The 20,267-nt window shown below is 43.0% G+C and overlaps 1 protein-coding gene and 1 long non-coding RNA gene across 10 annotated transcripts in view; one reads left to right on the top strand and one right to left on the bottom strand.

The window, feature by feature from the left end:
• LOC100714370 (nephrocystin-1-like) overlaps positions 1 to 20,267 on the bottom strand; it is a 182,379-nt gene that overhangs the window by 34,426 nt on the left and 127,686 nt on the right. For 4 of the 9 annotated variants that reach the window (XM_063229990.1, XM_063229987.1, XM_063229989.1 and 1 more), the window contains exons 6-10: positions 7,645 to 7,718; positions 7,184 to 7,244; positions 6,157 to 6,281; positions 3,250 to 3,547; positions 1,393 to 1,494 (exon numbers count right to left, since the gene is read on the bottom strand). In XM_063229990.1, the coding sequence (XP_063086060.1) occupies positions 1,393 to 1,494; positions 3,250 to 3,547; positions 6,157 to 6,281; positions 7,184 to 7,244; positions 7,645 to 7,718 (660 nt within the window). Of the gene's footprint in view, positions 1 to 1,392; positions 1,495 to 3,249; positions 3,548 to 6,156; positions 6,282 to 7,183; positions 7,245 to 7,644; positions 7,719 to 11,951; positions 12,940 to 20,267 lie in introns of those variants that run through there. The other 5 variants (XM_063229991.1, XM_063229992.1, XM_063229996.1 and 2 more) reach the window with 5 other exon arrangements.
• LOC134471372 (uncharacterized) lies at positions 12,955 to 20,027 on the top strand. The gene is made up of 3 exons (XR_010040814.1): positions 12,955 to 13,154; positions 17,973 to 18,044; positions 19,677 to 20,027. It is a non-coding gene; the product is annotated as an uncharacterized LOC134471372 (long non-coding RNA).

The following is a 20,267-nucleotide window of genomic DNA, read 5'->3' as shown; positions in this document are numbered from 1 at the left end:
ATTTCTAATTACTCATAATACCTAACACAATTGAAACGCTATGCAAATGATTGTTGTACTGTATGGTTTAGGGAATAATGACAAGAAAAAGTTTGTACATGTTCAATATAGATGCAATTTGTTTCTTCAAATACTTTTGATGTGATGTTGGTTGAATGCACAGATCAGAAATCCTTGGAGACAGAAGACAAACTGTAAAGTGTTTATCTGAGTTCCATGAATCAGCATAGTGAATTTCAGACCCCTGAAGACCACCAGTCCTAAAAACTGATGGCTTCTGGAATTTCTATGCTTGGCATCGCACCTGGTGCAGTCTTGCAGAACGGTGTGTCAGGTCCAGCAATGAGGAAATGAAATATATCTTTGGTGTCAGAGAAGTCTCACATATGGTATCAGAGGTGGTGTCAAGAAAAAAGACCCCTCAATATGGTTACTAGAAGATTTAAAATTCCAAATGCGGTATGCATTTGAATTCTCTTGGCAACACCAACTCAGACAGATGTCTACCCTACTTGGAAGAAAAAATGATCGTACCCTATCAGGAAACAAAATAGGCTACAAACATGTGTGCACCGTATGTTCACATGAGGAAGGAGATGATGATACACAGTGGCCCCTTGATTATGACCACGCATATGAACATCTTGGGCTACGACTGGATTTTAGGTTGAACTTATGACCAAAGTCTTGAGTTGTGGCCCAAATGCCAGCTGCTTATACAGCTGTAAACAAAGACGCACGATGCCAGCACAGTGTAGGAAAGCACAGGTAGGCATCAGTTTGCGCCCAGATGTGGATGTCTGCAGGCATGATTTTGCTGAGTGCTTTATATAATTGCTCCGATTGCTGCTATCAAAATGGCCCCCCAAAAGCTACAAAAACAGCTCAGGAAGGAACGAAAGGTAAAGAAAGAAACACAATCAAAAGGAAGAAGGAAACCGTGGAGAAATACAAAGGTGGTGTTCATGTGACCGATCTTGCTAGTATGTACAGCATGTGGAAATCCACCACATCTCAACAATCTTAGAAAAGATTTGTATAGGGAAGCTAGTGTTGCTCAAATTGGTAAGTCATGATCAACAGCGTTAGACAGGCTAGAAGGCCTTTTAGAGGACCTGGCAGTTAATGCAAAGTTAACATGAAATGCCTTGCTATGAACAGTATTAACCTGCAAAGCTTCACTGTGAAATTTGTGCCAGGGCTCACAGGCATAAAAGCATTTCACAGGAACCCAGACCCATTAACACACGCGGGTTTTCCTCACTCTATCCCTAAAATTAAAGCAATTTCTGTATTTCAACCCATTCACCAATCAATTGATCAAAAAATATAACAATGTTTTATTAAAAATGAAAATAGTTGAAGGGGAGAAAAGCATAAACAAGGACTCACCTCTAAGTAGGTTCTGGGAATAAGCCCTTCATTTCCTTCAGCATTCTTTGCTATCCACCAACCGTCAGGCTTTTTTTCAATTATAAGGAGAATTTCCCCTTTCTTAAAGCAAAATGCAATACAAATTGTAAAGGAAAACTCAAAACACATGAGTCTTACTTCATTACTAATGCTTTAAAATGCATGGCAGAAGAAAGGTACAGTATTTTTCCCATCCATTGCTCATCCCAATTTTTATCACCACCCTACCCTAAACCTACATGATGATAATATAACTATAAATAAATCATTCCACTTGGTTGCTTAACATTCATTTGAATCCTATGTGCAAAGGGAAGCAGTTTTCATAATCATTGTCAGGGCCCCCTACTTATTCCAGCAATTGGATCACTGTATAAAATATCTTTGAGTTTCTGAATCTCTTTGTAGAGTATCTTTTAGAAGCAGTATACATATCCTTGAAGAAAATCAACTGTGTTAAAAGTTAAACCTTATTTTGAAGCAAAAATAGTATTTTCTCAATATGTTTGTCTGCCTAATTCATGTTTTGAATAATACTTGTCCATGAATAAAAATATAATCCAACTTGGAAAAACAAAGAATTTCTATTATAGAGGACATTTAAAAACAAAGACTTTTACAGAATATACATTATTTTTTTTTTGGTACCAAGGATTGAACTCATGACCTTGCACTTGCTAGGCAGACGCTTATGCTGCTGAGCTAAATCCTCAGCCCTGAATATACAGTATTGCCTAATGTTGATAGTATTTTCTGGGAGAATCTGAAAATAAACTCTATGAATTAAAATGTATTAGTTGTACAATATCCTTGCATATTTTATTAGTAATCAGTTATGAAACTTGCAGGTAAATAAACACAAGGCCCACAGTCTGTACATTCATTGATATTTCCTTGACTTATTTTGCTAACAGAAAACAGTTTCAACCCCCCATCACCCTTTTGAGCTTTGTTTTTCTGGAGACAGGATCTTGCCATGTATCCCAGCTGGGCCTGAACTTGCATTCCTCCAGCCTTAGCCTCCAGAGTGCTGAGTTTACAGGAGGGCACCACCACACCTGGATCCCAATCTCTTTTATTTATTTTTTAATTTTTTTTTTTTTTTTTTTTTTGTCTTTTTGAGACAGGGTCTTGCAATGCAGTTGCAATGAGTCAGTCCTTGAACTCACTTAGTACCCGAGGCTAGTCTTGAACTTGCAGTGATCCTCCTGCCTCAGCCTCTGAGTGCTAGGATTACAGATGTACACCACCAAGTCCAGCTCCAATCTCTTTTATAAACACAATGGGATTTTCCATCCCAGTTGCTATTTATTTGTGCACAGGCCAAGCAAGCCCCTTTCCTATCTGAACCAACAAGGAGACGTGCCACCTGACCAGTCTCCCCTGCTGCCTCTAGCTAAGTACACCGTCTCTACCTGTGATGATCAAAAACAATCAGAAAATTCTGCCCCCAATGAGAATTACTGACATGAAAGCTCTTTTTGAAATGCTTTAGAAGAGGTGACTTTAATGACAGAATATCATATTACTACCACTTACAAATGATTATTTATTTGAACAGAGTGTTAAAAAATATATAAGAACGATGTAACACAGGTGTACAAAACTGGCCCTGGGGTGCATTCCTGTAACAGCAGCACTTGGGAAGCTGAGGCAGGAAGACTGTCATGAGTCTAAGGCAGCCTGGGATACTCAGTAAGTTCAAGGCCAGCTTAAACCATGAAGTGAGACCCTGTATCAATCCCCCTCCTCCAATACAGGCACCCAGGCAGAGTTTTCTTAGTGTACTAAGTGTGCAAAGCTACCTTTAGATAGTTTCAGGTTTCTTCTACTCACTTTAAATGTAAGATCCCCAGCTTGCTGGGCAGTAAAGTCACCAAGGGCAATGTATTCTTCATTTGCTGCTTGTTTGAGAGATTCCTCTCCCTGCTGCTCTTCCTCCTCTTCTGACTCTTCTTCCTCCCCATCACTTTCTTCACTGTCTTCTTCTCCTCTATCATCATCATCACCATCACCACCATCATCACCATCATCATCACCATCATCATCACCATCCTCCTCCTCGTCCTCGTCCTCGTCCTGTTCATCTTCAGTAGAATCAGCATCTTCCTCCCTTTTGGTATGGGCACCAGTCCTACAGAAAGCATTTCTATGACTCGGCCATTTGAAATAACATACAAGAGCAGAGCAAGTATGAGTAGAATTTCCACGTGTAGAAAACCTGCTCCATATTTAGAGCTGGTAAATAAAAGAAACAAGGGGAAATTACAACCAACGATTTCCACCATCCGGCTGAGCAGGTGCGCTCTGAAGCGCTGGGGGCAGGGATTTATCTGAACAAGGCATGCAAGAGGGCAGAACATGGGCTTGCACCCACGAACGCTACGCAAATCCTGGAATCATCCACTGGGCCACTGTTCCTGGAGCGACTTTACAGAACTTAGCGCATGGCTGGTTTATATTCTGGTTCTATCTCCTCTTCCCTGGATGACCTTACTAGGTTTCTGATAAGCTCTCCCTTTTTCACTGATAAGGCCAAGATAATAATAGATTGTATTCCTGTCCTGGTCACAAGAATTAGAAGAGTCACAACCTGCTAAGTGTCGGGAACTTGCCCTTAGCGAGCTTTCGGTCCAAGTGGGTTATGGTGATAATGACGTTGCATGGCAGGTTCCACGTGAGACACGAGGGATGCCAAGGTGGACTGTGCTAAAGGAGCTTATGTCGAGAAGGTGTAGGACACAGACAGTTTCAATTCAGCTCCACAGGTACTACGGTAGGCACCACAGGATGCTAAGGAATCGAGCAGGACAGACACCCAACCAGGCTGCGTTTGGGGTCAGAAAAGGCTTAGAATTAGGGCTTCAGGATGAGCTGGAATTTAGCTAGGCAATAAAGAGTAGAAAGAAGGCAGAGGGAGAGGAAAACGGAAGTTCAAGACCAGGGAACATTAAGTAGCTCAGGAATGGCAGGGCAAGGCTCAGGCAAAGAGCCCAGAAGAGGTGGGCAGAACGCGTCCCTGTGCGGTTTAACTTAAAACAAATGGAGCTAATGATATTAAACTAATGCAAAAGAACATCTAACTAGCAAGACAGCCTATGATTTTCTAGAGCAGTGGTAGCAAACCTATGGCATGCAGGCCTCGCAGGCTGTTTACCATCACTGAGAGCTCTAAAAGGTTCACCATCACTATGCTAGAATATCTTGGCTTAAAATAGGTATAGGACTCTCATAGGATACTGCCCTACACACAAACAGAAACTGAATAAAAATGATCTTTGTACCTCAAGAACAAAACTCCATAAGCTATAGCACACTGATTTTCAAGGCACTCCTTTAAGAGATACCCTGCATGTATTTCACATGGGACAATTACTCCAGAATGCTGCCAAGGATAACAGGAATTTGGCATGGTTTTTCACTTCCATGAATGTTGATGTGGTGGATTTTAATCATCAGTTCCTTAGTGTTAAACCAACCACTGGTTCTGGAATAAATTCTACCTGGTCAGGATGTGTCCTCCTTGTGATCTGCCTCTAGATTCGGTCTGCTAGTACCACAATGAGCATGCCTTTGCACATGATTTTCTTACAGTGCTTTCTGTCAGGATTTGCTGTCAGTGTTATCTGGCAGCTCGTACAATGCTTTGCATTCTTCTTCTAGTCTCCAGGGAGATTTTATAACAGTGGTATTAATTCTTTCTTAAGTATTTGCAGTAATTCACTAGGGGAAGCGAATCAGCTCCCTTCTCCCTGCTGCACCTTGCTCCGATGTCTCAGGGGCCTCAGCTCCTCAGTGCAGTGAGGCTGCTCGTTTCCTCGTGCGGCCCACCTTCCTGCAGCAGAGCCCATGGACATCCCAGGGAGAGAGCCTGGGTGAACACAGGCCCCGCCCTGTCTCTCCCCAGATCAGGTTATCAGCCCTGCTCGGTTGACCACGATGCCTGCAGACAGCTGCTCCGATACTCTGCCCAGAGTTCAGGGCTGTTTGTGGAGGGAAGAAGCCCAGTATCAGCGTCCTGTCACTCTCACCCGGGATTCTGGAATTCTTGCGTCTACATATGTTAGTGTTTTTTCCAGGGTACAGTGTAAAAAGCTGGAACCACAATCAGAGTCTGAGTAGTCTGAATTGATTGTTTTTTGGCTCCCTAGAAATTGGGTTTGTTTACACATAAAAGTCTTATTGCAAATTACAAGATTTGTTATTAATAATCCCTCTAGTAGAAAAATAATGGATGTTTATGCTTGAATTTTTGAAGAACACCTACCCAAGGACTATGTAAACAATGCAGATTATTTTACCTCATACACATTGATAGTGACATTAAAGGCATTGTTCTTTTCAGATCCGCTGTTTCATTAACTAGATTATAAATAACATGAAGTTAGAGACTATAGTTTATGCCTCTTTATAACTCTCATAGGCTCCAAACACATTCTATTATACATAATAAATAAATGTGGACTGGTTATACAGTTAGTTATTGTTTTTTGTTTCTACAGTTATATGTCTTTATCCTGAATCCAATATAAAAACTGGTGGTGCTATGCACGGTACTCTAGGAGGCTGAGGCAGGAGGATCACAAGTTTGAGCCAAGATTGGACAAGTTAGTGAGATTCTGTTTCAATATAGAAAATAAAATTTTTTAAAAGTCTGGGGATGCAACTCAGTGCAAAAGCCTTGGATTCAGTACTGAACATAATTTTTTTAAAAATCTAAAAAAAGGAGAGGAGGAGGCGTACCTGGTCATATTTTCTTTACTTATGGCCATGGCGAGTTCCTGTAGCTGCTGGGTGAGCTTCTCCAGGAGGCTCTGCTCCTCCGCCTTCCTCTGATCATAGTTCCCCACAGGGGCTGCTTCGTCGGCCTGAGAGAGAGCATGGCGGAGAAACTGATTTCGCTTTCCTAATCATACTTATTTTAAGAGAATAAAACCAAAGACTCCATCAAATGCTGCAAAGCAAAATAAATGCCCTGTGAAATGAGTCTGTCCTGCAGAAATGAGCTAAGGAGGAACTGTGGCTCTGTCAGCGAGGGACAAGCTGTGACCACAGACTGGCTCTACAGCCAACACGACAGGGGCCGTTCCTAAATTCCGCCACTTTAGTGACAGGAGGACCTGATTTCTTCTTCTATCAGAGCCTGTTTTCTCCTCTGTGAACCACGCATAGTTAAGTTCTCAAATCTAGGGCTCCTGTCTCCTAAGCTGGAAACTCTGGTGTCCCTGGAGAAATGCAGAGATGGCATCCAGATCCGGGGAGCAGGACTCAGAGGCAGGTAGGAAGAGGACTTCAGACTCCGCCTTAAGTCTCCGTGGGTCTGCAGCCCTGGACACCGAACCGAAGCTGAGGCTCAAACATGAAGGATCCTGAAGGGATGGCGAGGGTGGACTCAGCCTCCTGCCTTTGCAGAGCCAGTGACGTCAGGGTCACTGCCACGTGACACGGGGCTTTGTCATCACTTACCTCAGGACCAGACAGTGTACTCTCTCCTCGCGATGGGATTAAAATATAAAAACAGTTCTAATCAGCAGCCCCTGTACCTTATAGTTTTTAAAAATCAGGTGACTCATCAGAGCTGGGATGGTCTGCGGTATCCGAGCTGTGGCATTTCTGCCCCACACAGGTACTTAGTGACCTCTCGGGCACAGCTGTGGTCAGACTCCTTCCCTAACGCAAACCCAGGGCTTTAGCAACTGCATTTCCTTCCCAGTGAGGTACAATATTTGATAAGACATTTTTTTATAATGTCATTAACTATAATACTTACCTTCTTTAATTTTTGAAGAGTGGTTTTATTTTCATCAATTGCCTGTTTTAACTGAATACATCTAAATTTTTAAAAAGAAAGAGAACACATTGGTTTACTATTGTCAGAACAGGAAAGCTATTTTATAAAATTATTCGCAGACTCTAGGCAGCAAAGGAAATTAGCTATTGCATGAACTGATGTTTAAAATTTCACATGGAAATGCTTTTCTAGCCATTAGCTTTGATGATCTACAAAGTGTATTTAAAAATACATTTTGGAAAATTTCATTCACTGTTAGGTCAATATTATTTCCACTTGTGTTTTTGGAAATTGTATAAATAAAAAGGAAGAAAAGGGATGGAAGTAAAGAGAAGAAAGAAAGAAAAAGAAATAAAGCTTAAAACGATTTCAGTGTCTTAAACACTACTTGAAACGTAAGCACAGTTCCTAGGAAGTTCATAGTAGTTAGCACACTTTACCTTTGGTAAACATCTTGCCTTTTACTGGGCTCTAGAGTTGCTTTCAACTGGCTTTCCGAAAGTAAAGTATCAACCTAAGGCAAATGGAGACAGTTTAAAACGTCACTTTAGGAAATAAACTAAATCTCTCTTTACCTCCAATATATAACGAGCAGTTTGAAACATACAATAATAAAGTTGAAAGAATTTTACAGCAAATACTCATTCACTTATAACTAGATTCTACATTCAACATTTTATTATGCCTATTTGATCTATCCATCTATCAATCCGTCTTGTTTTATATGCATTTCAAAGTAAACTTTAGTCATCAGTACAACTCTCCCTAAATAACAAACTTAGGGTCAGGAATTACTTCAGTGGTGTTAAGAGCCTGCTTGGCAAGTGCGAGATTGTTTCAATCCCCAGTACCTAAAAAAAAAAGAATGACCTTGGGGGTGTCATTAACTAGAGTTTAATATTTGCTATAAATGGACACACCAGATACACAAACCTAAAGTGTACCTTTGTCACAGTTTGACAAACATATACACTTATAGAACCCAAATCCCTATCAAGATACAGGAAATTACTGAAAGGATTTTGCCCCAGATGGGACACTGGAGGTGGAATCAAGGGGCTCTATCTTGAGGTCACCGTTCCCGCCCTGAGGCAATTTACCTGTGGCAAAAAAATGAATTCCAATGGGCTACCAGTGCATCAGTAATGCCCCTTAGGCACCACCCCAAACCTAAGCTACATGTATGCCCCCATACCACAGTCTGGTGGAGAGAATGCCAGACCCTGGAGGTCATAGAGTCTCTCTCCACATTCTTTAAATAAAGGCAGCTTTTATTTCATACTTATCTTTTTAGCCACGCAGAAAGTTCTATCAGATGGTTCCCTACCATGCAGAAAATTCTATCAATTACCTCAGAAAGTTCCCGTTCCAAGCAAATCTCTATCCCATCTTTCCAGAGACAAACCTGTTCATTTTTTTCCACCATAAATTAACTTTAGCTGCTCTTAAACTTTGAAAAAAATGGACTTACACAGTATATATTTATGTTTAAATTTCTCTACTGTGCTGTTTCTAAGATACTTCCATGTTATTGTTAGTTTATTCTTTATTACTGAGTAGAATTCATTGAATCAAGTGTACCACCACTTTGTTTATCTTGATCTAGTATTTTACAAGCACTACATGTACTACGTATATTCTTGTCAAAGCACCACAAAAAAAGCACATCTCTGGGTTTTTTTCTACAGATTGCATGAGAAGATAGTAGATAAAAAAAGAGAGAAAATTTCATTAACTTCTTCTCTGTGTTTCCTATGTGGCATCCACCTGAGTGTTACAAAATCATACATTGATTTTGATAGGGCAGGTTATCACAGGCATGCCCCAAACAGGAAGTGGATTCCTTGCCTATGGACACTGAGTTGGTAATACATTTCTTTCTTTGTTTCTTTTCTTTTGTCTTTTTTCTTTCTTTCTTTCTTTTTTCTTTTTTTTTTTTTTTTTTTTTTTTTGCTTCAGGCGTCTGTTGTGGAGATAGTAAACAATTAGCTAATATTATCAAAATGTTCTTTCCAGATACTTGAAGTATTAAAATGCTCATGATTCAATTTGATCCCTGCAATAGTCGGTTTTATTTTGTTTTAGTAATTATTTTTATAGTTTCCTTCTGAAACTTGTCTTGGTCCTTCTAATGTTCCACTAAATTTAAAATCACGTAAGAACCATATTATTGTAATCCCAAATTTTGTATACAGTCATCCAAGAATTATAATATAGAATATAAGGGGCTGGGGATTTAGCTCAGCGGCATAAGCACCTGCCTTGCAAGCAGGCAGTCGTGAGTTCGATCCCTAGTACCGATAAAAAGTAAAAAAAAAAAAAGAGCAAACAAATATAGAATATATATCTATATTATAATAAGATAGCATATATCCCTTTTTCAGTTTTCTTCACAATCCAAAGAGTTATATTTATAATCCCTGAGGCTTTATTGGGATCCTGGCAAGTTAATTCCAATTTACCAACTCCAATGCAACCCACTGTGACAGTAAAGACACCATGATATATTCCAAGTTAAGGGCAGCCAAGGGGTCCTAAATCCAATCCTCATGAGGAGGTGCAGACAGAGGCCCTGATCCTCAGCCTCTCCCAGCATTTATTATCCTGTGAAGAAGGGGGGTGGCTCGAGGATGAGCGACAGTGAGGATAGTGGGAACTCATCACCTCCCATGAGGATGTGCAGACAAAGGCCCTGATCCTAAGTCTCCCCAAATTTATTATCTCGTGAAGAAGCTGGTGCCTTGAGGATGAGTGACAGTGAGGATGGCGGGAATTCCATAATTCTGTGGATAACTTAAGCAGCCTGGCTAGGTAGGGAGAAAAGCATCTCTGCAAAATGCAGACATATGGATATGCAGAGGGATCGATTTGCATAATTCAATTAAAGTAGTAAATAAACTGTTTTAGGAGGCTGTTGCTTTGGTTTCTGATATGTAAGCTTTGGTGCCCTGGCGAGTCACAGCCTCTTTACCTTGAGCTCCTACCCAGCTGACATTCCTGGAGCTGATGGCTCTACCACCCCGCTGTGCTCACATCCTTTACAGGGAGAACACCACGTGAGGAGACTGTCTGTGGGCTTTAGAGATTACATACCAGTACTTCCCTAGCCTTGTTTGCAATCTTAGAGTCAATTGAAGAGAGAAGGAAATACAACAGTCAGCTTTGTACATATCAGAATAAGGAAATAAGTTTCCATATAATCAAAGTTGTAGCAATTATTCTGCATTCAAGGGGAATCACTCAAATTTTCTCCCAACCTTATTAAGTCTAATAAAATTCAGCAGAAGTCAGGGCCCCATCAAATTTTACTTTTATTTCTCAAGAGTATTTTGTTTTTATTGCATCACTATGATTCCAAAGTCACTATAATTCACTAAATTTTATCTTTCAAAGTCACTAAAATTTATCTGCCAAATCTTTGTACTTTGTTCAATTTATTTCTAACTGATACAAAAAACCCAAAAATTATATATTTTATGAGGTACCAATGATATTTCAATACATTTATACCTTGTATAACATTTAAATGAGGTTAAACATACCTATCTCCTCAAGCAATTATTACTTCTTTATGATGAAAATATTTAAATTTTTTTTCCTTTCCCATGATATGGAGATGGTCTTACACATGCTAGGCAAGGGTGAAAACATTTAAATTTTTTTTAAACTTTTAAATAAGAGTTTAAACAGCATAAAATAATGAACCTGAGATCATCTTATAACTGTCAAAAAATTTAATAATTTTATTTTAGTGGAAAAATATATGGTGAATCAGACTTTTAAAAAGTACAAACAGTAAAGTGAAATGTAAATTTCAGAAAATAAATGAACAGCCCATTACTTTTTTCTTATTTTTAAAATAAGCACTCAATGCTTTGAAAATATACACAAGGAAAATAACCTAGTGTTGTTTAACCATACCCGTACCATTTTAGTATGCTACCTTCTATCTCTGTCCATGTCACCAGAATATTGTATAATCCTTTCTATGTCTCTAACTTGCTATTTTATCATATTTTCTCTATATACTATATGCCTCAACAAATTTTAGTGACAATATTATCCTACCCCTAAGTTATTTATGTTAGGTCCGCCCACCTGAGAGACAGCACAATCATCACAGCAGTGGTTCAAAGCTGTGCCCTGATAATGCACACTTCCTTCTTCCCAGAAGCCCCTACGGCTTCTCCCTCCCAAAAGTCTGCCAAATCTCAGGCATGTAAAGATTTACCCAATCCTCTACAATTTCAAAAAATAAATCAGCTCACATCAGCCCCAGAGCCCGACCCCCATCAGAGGCTGTATCAGGCAAAACCTGCCCTTTGCAGAGAGCCGCCACAGCCTTCCTTGTAGTGACTCCTTCCGTGACCCCCCTTATTAATATCTACTTGCCTCCTCGCTTTAATATTCTGAACTGCTCTAGATTGAGTACAAATCAATCAATCAATTTATCCATTCCTCTATAACTGATCATTTAAGTCTCAGTATTTTTTCTATTACAAGCGGCAATGTGATGAACATTTACCGCTGATCTTTGTTCCAATTTTTAATCATCTCACACAGCAGATTTTTGGAAATGTAACTACTGAAAGGGTTGTTGACCCAGACTGGACACTGTAGCCAGAAAAAGCCTCAGCCAGAATTAGGGAGCTCCTGTCTACCCCGCCCCTAGAGATTTACCTGTAACCCTATACCCCCCCACCCTTTGGAATCTGCCCCTGGCACCAAACGTGTGCCAATGAAATACCTGTGCATCTCTAATGGCCTTAGGGCACTGCCCTAAGCTTAGGCTACTTATATCCCCCCCCATGCCACGTGTCAGCGTGAGACATCACCAGATTTCAGCAGCCAGCGTGCCAGTCCTCTCTCTCCGTGTTCCCAGAATAAAGGCCTCTTTTGATTTATACTCCTCATCTTTTGGGAATATTTTTCATCTTCTGGAAATAATCCTATCAACTACCCAGCCGAAGAGCGTGAATGGCTCTTCATTCTGTCAAGCCGATTTCCAGTAATGCTGTCCCTTACACACGGGTCGCCAATGTTAAGCATCTGTTTAGTCCTCGGCTCCAGGGCTGAGTCCTGTGACTTTTATACCTTTGTGGTAGCTCATTTCCTTTGCGATTACTGGGTTATCTTTGGAAATTAACGTTCTCTCGCGCTCACAGTTACTTGTGTTTTCTCTCTCGTTCCCGTCCTTGGTTCAGTTTGTCAGATCGCAGTGTTCTCACACCCAGAGCCTACTCAGGCCTGAATTCTGCAGAGAGTAACAGGCATCGCCTGGTGGCGGGAAGCGGCAGCCGGCAGCCGCTGCAGAGCTCGGCTGCGAGGTGAGGGGAGCTGTCGAGGTGGGGCGGAGGCTGAACTCGGAGGGAGGAGGACATCAGTGGGCGTCACGATTTTCGGGCCGTTTCGTCAGTGGCTGGGGGTTGGGTTGGAATCCGGACTTGGCGCGAGGGTCGGGGCTGGGGGAGCGGAGACTTCCAACCCGGGAGAAGGGCAGGTTGGACGTGGTTTCTTGGGAGGCCTGGGGTCACGGAGAGGAAGGCGCCCCACCTCTCGCCCGCAGCACAGCCGGCCCTTTCTCAGGCCCAGCCCCTCGCCGTGCGCCCCAACATACCTGTAGCTTCAGCTCCTGACTGCGGCGCCGCACCGCCTGCAGGGGATCGCGCGGGCGCCGGGGTAGCATCTCTCCCGCCGCAGCGCCGCGGGCTCGACGGTTGCCAGGGAAACCAATGCGTCGGCGCGGGAAGATGACGCCATCGCCGCGGGCCCGCCTCCCAGCCAGGACCGGGGGAGACGCGCCAGTCCCGAGCGTCCTGCGGTCTCAGCTCGGTCTAGCTGCCTAGGGAGTTACTTTTCCTCCCCATTGTGGAGTATTTGAGGAATGCTTCACGGGATCCTAAACTACCCGTCCCACCTTACATGGGCATGATGCGCCGTTCCTTTTGAGGTACTATGTTTTATGTAGTTTGGGTCTTACGTCACTTGCTAACTTAACCTTACGATACAATTTGAGTTTCTTAAGAACTTCACGGTCCTCATTGTGTGCGTGGATCTGTTGCATATCTTCCTTGCGGTTTGGGGTATTCCTGATGTTTCGCTTCATTCCAGATTTACGCGTTGTCCGTCCTGAAGTCTGTAGGGTGGTGGTGGTGATTGGGCCTACAGGAAGTCTGTGAGCAAATTTTGAGTTGTGATTTATGAGCCACAGTTTACACGGAGTCTCCAGAAAGTGGTACTTTTTCCCCAGGTGGGGCGCAAGCCTCTAAATGCACCTCCCAAACAACAGTACAGCAAAATTACACTTGAATATGAATGTTGATGATCCGAGCTCACCTCTGAAATGATGGACCACATTCATATAAATGAGTGTTGTTTAGTACCGCACGTAATAATACAGGCCAGCCTGAATTGGCATTTATTTATGTATTTATTCAAGTATATACCTTGAGAAAAGCTCACAGACCATAAAGGTGCAGCTCACTGTACTTCCATGCGCTGAATACACTGCATATAACAGCCTTTAGATTAAAAATAGAACATTACGTGCATCCTAAGTCGTCTTCTAGTTTGTAGCAGCCTCAACTCCGATCACCAAAAGTAAATACTATCCTATTGTTTTGTTAGTAGATGTTTGCAGCACATAATGATCACATGGAGAAGTGGAACATGCACATAACATGTCTTTTTCAGTCTTTTTTCCCTCCTTCCCCTTCCCTCCATCTCTTGGTCTTATCCTAGGTTATAATGGCACAAACTTGTTTTGGTTCCTTAAACTTTATAATGGAATCATGCAGTGTATGCTGGTTTCTTGTGTTCTTTCAGCATCATGTATATGATGTTTTTTTTGTCTGTGGTTATAGTTTGTTCATTCTCATTAGAATTTTTTGTTTTATTTTTTATACTGAGACTCAGATTCAGGACCTTGTGCTTGCCAATCGGTTGCTCATGCCACTAAGCTATATCCCCAGCCTGGAATTTTAAGTCAAGAACTGTGTGTTCCTAACTAGATCCTAAATAGGAAGAGACTGCAGATGCTAGACAATGTACTGGGGGCAAGTTCCTATGAGGGGAGTTGGGGTTAGGGCAGGATACAGAATACAACCAAGGCCAGAGAGATGTCATCCTGGAAAGGAGTCCCCGTGTCTCTCTTGATAAAGAAAAGTGAATGAGACAGAGCCTCAAATATAATGAGTTTCAGGCCTCCCATCAGTCCTCTGAAGCGGCAGCCATGGGGAATGCTGAGAGCCAGACAGGTGCTATCCAGACTGTACAGTACCGTGGTTGGTGTGCTGGCCTGTGTTGTAGTTTGTGCTGTGGCCAGACTTTTTCTGGTCCTGACTACCAGAAGGGGCTTTTAGGGTTCCACCCTGTCTGGCCTGGCTTGCTTAAATTTTGCTACCTAGGGGCTGGGGATTTAGCTCAGCCGTATAAGCGCCTGCCTTGCAAGTGTGCAGTCATGAGTTCGATCGCTGGTACTGATAAAAAAGAAAAAGACAAAAAATAAATAAATAAAATTTGCTACCTAAGCAGGCAGTTGTAATGGGCAGACACTATCCTTACAGCATGCCACCCCGTCTGCGAGGATCTAAGGATGGGCAGTGCCACCTGGTTCCCTTCAGAGTCAACTTGGGTCTCAGTGATACTGGGTGACACTCTAGATTAGGAGACAAGATAATTTGGGTACAGATCAGGTCCAGCTTCATTCAACATTATTACTGGTTATTTTATAATGACAGAACCCAACTAGGCACAATTTACATTGATCCATCCATCATGCCTTACGTGAGGATGACAGCACTTCCAGGATGACTCTGTCATTGTGGAGAAGTTGTTGATCCTTCCATTCCTGAAAATCCAGCACAGCATCAAGCACTGAACCATCAGCCTATACCAGACAGCTGCATCAGCATGGCTGTGGGCCAGTTCTGGGCCAATGAAGACCCCCTCACTGTCAGTGAGGCCTGAAAGCCAAACAGTTCCTAGATGAAACCGAGCTAGGGCTAAAGGCGCTACATAGTAGCTACAAGATTAAAGCAGTGATGAGCTGTAAGCAAACAATCATAGGGAAAGCCCCCAAGAATAAGTTGTGTCCTCTTCCAGAGAGTTTTGAAGAGATGCAACTCAGTATAGGTAGGAGGCTCTGGGTTCAACTCCAGATCCGAAAAAAAAAAAAATTAATTAATCAAAAAAGAATAAAAGAAAGTCTGGAGTCTTGTATAAAAGTAAAGTAGAAAGTTCCCAAGCCATTCGAGGTCTCTGCCCATCCGTACCGTGGCTTAGCTTCAGCTCCATCTGCAGTTTCATCCTCCACGTCCACAGCCTCCTCGCTGTCCTGGTCACTTGGTTCCTGCTCTTCTTTTTCTTTATTACAGAGCTGGGGAAGCAGTGAAATAGGAAGTGCTCTTCAACAGGTGTAGCAATCAATCAATAAAAATTCTAGCTCTTTCCGAAAGACTCAAGCATAGAAGGGAAATTAGAATACAATAGAAAAAATATGATAAGAAAGAAGTTTTCAGCATATAGTTGATGACTTCACTATGTGATAAAATGGCAAAGCCTGAGGCAGGCAGCAAGTTCTAACCAAAATAAACCCAGATGGGATTTATGCCAAGGAAAAAAGTTACGGTCAAGATAAAAGAAATATAAAAGTATTATAAGAAGGTGATCTCGGGATGAGGAAACCCTTAACAGTGATAATATCAAAGCCAAAATTGTAAGTGAAACACTGACAGATCCAGACAATGAAACACACACAGAGCTGAGAGTCAACAAAGACAATTTCTAAGGACCAATACTTCTATTATTAAATATTACAGAAGCTCTTATAAATCAATGAGAAAAAGATTTCTAAAAATCCCCTGGAAAAATGTCCAAAAGACCAGAAAAGGCAATTCACAGAGAAGGAATAAAAAATGGTCACAAAACACGAAATGTCGCTCAATCTCCTTAAGAGTATAACGAATGCACTTATAAACAGTGAGACTGCTTTTGCCAATCACGCAGGCCAAAAATTAAAAAAAGATTAATTACAGTTAAGACTGGCATTTATATGGGGAAACACTCAGATGCTGGAGGTGGGAGAAGAAATAGGCAAAATAAATCAAGACAATAAAGATGTAAGTCCTGTGAGGCTGTGACAAACATCCGGAATTTATGGAAGAGGTATAATTTTTTTTTTGTCTTTTTCCTTTTTATCGGTACCAGGGATCGAACTCACGACTGCCTGCTTGCAAGGCAGGCGCTTATGCCGCAGAGCTAAATCCCCAGACCCAGAAGAGGTATAATTAAGCAACTTGGCACAGACACACGAGCAGACTGATCAAAATGGGCAGGCGGTGGGCTGAGACCTGGTCGTCCCCACCCCTTACTGGATGGCAGAATCCGGACTTCTGCAGGGTGCTAGGTGTTGCCATGGAACCAGATGCTGCTCAGTGAAGTATAACTTGAAGTTTTTGTGTGGCTTCTGGAAAATTTTCTTCAGAGGGTAACACTATGCCGTTAGATTTCTTTCCTCTCTGTCTTTCACTGCATAGACGCATTACAAGATCCAGCAGTGGATCTGCTTAACAGGAAGAGCTGCTTCACGTGTAGCTACAGAGTAAAATATTATACAGGGCTTTAATCAGTGCTGGATTGTCTATCTTCACATTTCTTTCCCTCTTGAAAGAAATGGGCTTCTCCTCAAGGGTGGCTACTTCCTGGGGAGAATCCTCTGCACTCAGGGGCAGCTGATTGTAGCTTCTTTTTTACAGGTGGGACACAATCTAAACACCTACCTAAATGAGACCAGAATCCTTGCTGCCTCTCAAAACATGATCCAGACCCCACCTGTGCAATTCAGCAGCCATTTACTGCATGCGGCTACCAAACTTTACATTTTAGTCCAGCTTGAGATGCACTGTAAAAGCAAACCCCACACTGGCCTTTGAACTTCGTCTAAGAAGTAAAATAGCTTTCTGCGGCTTGAAGATGGTGCAGGTGTTTCACTTAGGTCAGTGTGGTGAACCTATAGCATGCCTGCTGCAGTGGGTATGCGCAGAGCCCTCTCTGTTGGCTCACAATCCAAGTCCCGCCAGAAACCCAGCGTTGAATTAGGTTATTTTTGTAAACTAAAACCTCGGTATTCAGGTTTAATTACAGCATTATCACTTTGTGATACATAAGTGGGTTTTGTGTTACAGTTTGAGTAGTTAGTTGGTCTCCAAAAGGTTTTCTGCCCCTGATCTAGGTGAACACTGCAGTTTTGCTTATTGTCCTTTAATACTGAGGTTTCCTGTAGTACACCAGGTCCAGCACAGACCCCTTATCCCACATGGAGCAATGTGGTAATGTGGTCGGTATGGAGGGCAGGAGCCACTTGGGCTGAGAACACACGTGACGGGGGGGGGGGGAGGCCTCTTACCTTGACAGCGTCACAGGCATTGATTGCCCTGTCCCTTCTCTTATTCACTTCCCTGATGATGCTAGATATTTTGCATTTTAAAAGTTATACTCTCAAAATGGTCATGAGAGCCATGTTCCCTGGGTGATGGCAGAGCTGGGAGTCCATGGACTTGCTCTTGAAAGCTGGAGTCTTCTCTTGAGTTTCCAGGAGGTGCCTCCTTTCCTCTCTCCTGCTGCCCTCAGAGTGGAGCTCACTCACTGAGATTTTTTCCTAGCAAGTGCTCCTGCCCCAAATCTTGGGAATCATTGTGTGAAAAGCAGTTACAGTGGGGAGGTACAGGTGGGTACCAGCTGCTGCTCAACTGTCCCCATTTCCTTTCAGAAGAGAACACCTATGACGAGTATGAGAACGACCTGGGCATCACAGCCATCGCACTTTAGGACTACCAGGCTGGTGAGGCGCCTGAGCAACTTCCTGCCCTTTGTTCCTGCCAGCTCAGCCCCTAAGAATCTGACTTTTCCAGTGATGCTGCAGTTTCTATTTTGAAATAGTTTCAGTTACAGAAAAACTCCCAGTACAGTGACAAGGACTCTCATGTCTCAACCAGGTCCTAATTTTCTGCATGTGTGCATGTACAAACTCATGCACTTAACCACTTCAATTACATTTATTCTCAGATCCATCGGGGACCTGCAAGGTCCCCATTTCCCCTAAAAACCCCATGTGATGTGATGGCACGTACCTGCAATCCTGGCTATTTGGGAGACCAAAACAGGGGAATGCAAATTTGAACCCTGTCTGGGTGAATTAGCAAAACCCTGTCTCCAAAGAAATAGATGTGTTGGGGATGTAGCTCTGTGAGACGCCTGCAGGTGGCCCCCATTCCCTCCCTAGTATTACAAAAATACAGAAAACAAAACTCGAAAACTGCACTGTGCATGTCTAGGACATCCAGGGTCTCATATGAGTACTTCCAGCACTCTCCACCCTCTGGGAGGTCACTTGTGCACATGACACACCCCTCGGCGTTGGTCCTGTTTGGCCCTGTTCCTGGGCCGTGTCCTTCCACAGTTGGCCAGGGCCCAGCAGAGTTGGTGCTCGCATGGTAGGAAGGCCACAGATACAATTCGGTGCCTCCCTGTGCTGAGTTGTCTTTTTTGTGGTACCCAGGATCGAACTCCTGACCTTGTACTTGCCAAGCAGGTGCTTACACCACTGAGATAAATCCCTGCCCTACCCTGTATGTTATTTCTGTGGCATTGGTCACTATCACCTGCCAATCCACACCACTCCAGTAGCAGTTGATGACTGCGAGGCGCTATGGTGAGCCCCCCAGGTCCTGTCTTCTCTCAGCCTCACTTGGCCTTCCCTGACAGTAGCTTCCCAGTTCCTCCTCCCCGCTGAGTGGGGGCGGTCAAAGGCAGAGCGTGGCCTTTCTGCACCTGCTATTATTTATTCCCCTATCTATACATTTCTCTTGCTTTTTTTTCTTTTGAGGCAGGGTCTCTATTCAAGTGATAAAACCTTTTTATCACCTGAAATAGAGTTGATGCTGGCTTTAAACTCACTATGTAGCCCTTGAACTTGTGCCATGTGATCCTCCTGTGTAAGCCTCCCGACTGCTAGGATTACAAATGTGCACCACCATGCCCAGCAGCACACATGTTTCTATTTATTCTTCAATGGGTTCTCTGATATTTTGGCATCTGTACATATGTTTGAGTTCATCCCGTGACCTGTGTTCCAGCCTGTCACCTGGGCTTCTTTCTAGACCCCTTCCTGTGTTCAGAACCACCCACCCTGACCACCCCTCCTACATGTCCTCGTCCCCCTGTGCCCTGTCAGTGGTGGCACCCTTCCCTCACTCCCCCAGTGAAGGTGGGAAGGAAGGCGAGTTCCCACCCATCCTGGCCATTTCTCAAAAACAGTGTCTGGCCAGGGTGGATGTTTTTGGAAGACGCCGCTCACATTTGTGCATCCCAGCCTTACACGGGCTGTGGCTGCCTCCTTCTTCTTGCTGCATGCTCCTCCCAGCCCCCCTGGAAATGTTTTCCATTTGTGTCTCTCTCTTTGCTTTTTTCCCAGCGCGTGGTGACGAAATCTCCTTTGACCCTGATGACATCATCAGCAACATAGAAATGATGCATGAGGAAGGCTGGCAGCGCAGCGTGTGCAGGCGCCTGTACGGGCTCTTCCCGGCCAACTATGTGGAGATGTGGCAGTAGGCGGCCCGCCTGCCCTGCGGGCCTGTACAGAATCACACTTCAGATCATGCCTTTGCTGGTTTGGGGTTTTGGGTTTGTATTTTTTGTTCTGTTTTCTGAGGGTGAGGAGGGAAATATACATATTGATTTTATATTTAATACTTCTACTGATGCTTTTGAAAATGTTGATGCCACAGAATGTGCTAATAAATTGTAATCATGTTCCCTAGGAGGACTTTGGTGATTGTTTTTGAACTTTTTTTTTTTTTTTGCCAAATTGCGTTGTCATGTGTAGCCACTTCAGGTACCTGTGGCTCTCCTGAGGTCAGCAGTGCATGTTGTCTGTATGTTTGTCATGACTGTTGGGTCTCCCAGGACTGATGTCCATGTCTGCAGCTCTGGGAGTGGCTGACTACATAAGCTCTGTGGGGCAGCAGTGTTCGGAAGTGGAGGGAAGACCCGGGTCAAGAGT

Source organism: Cavia porcellus, unplaced genomic scaffold (genome assembly GCF_034190915.1).
Source record: "Cavia porcellus strain 051 isolate PalLab524CR breed Dunkin Hartley unplaced genomic scaffold, mCavPor4.1 scaffold_18, whole genome shotgun sequence".
NCBI lineage: Eukaryota > Metazoa > Chordata > Mammalia > Rodentia > Caviidae > Cavia > Cavia porcellus.
This window is presented reverse-complemented; position numbering and strand designations above follow the sequence as displayed.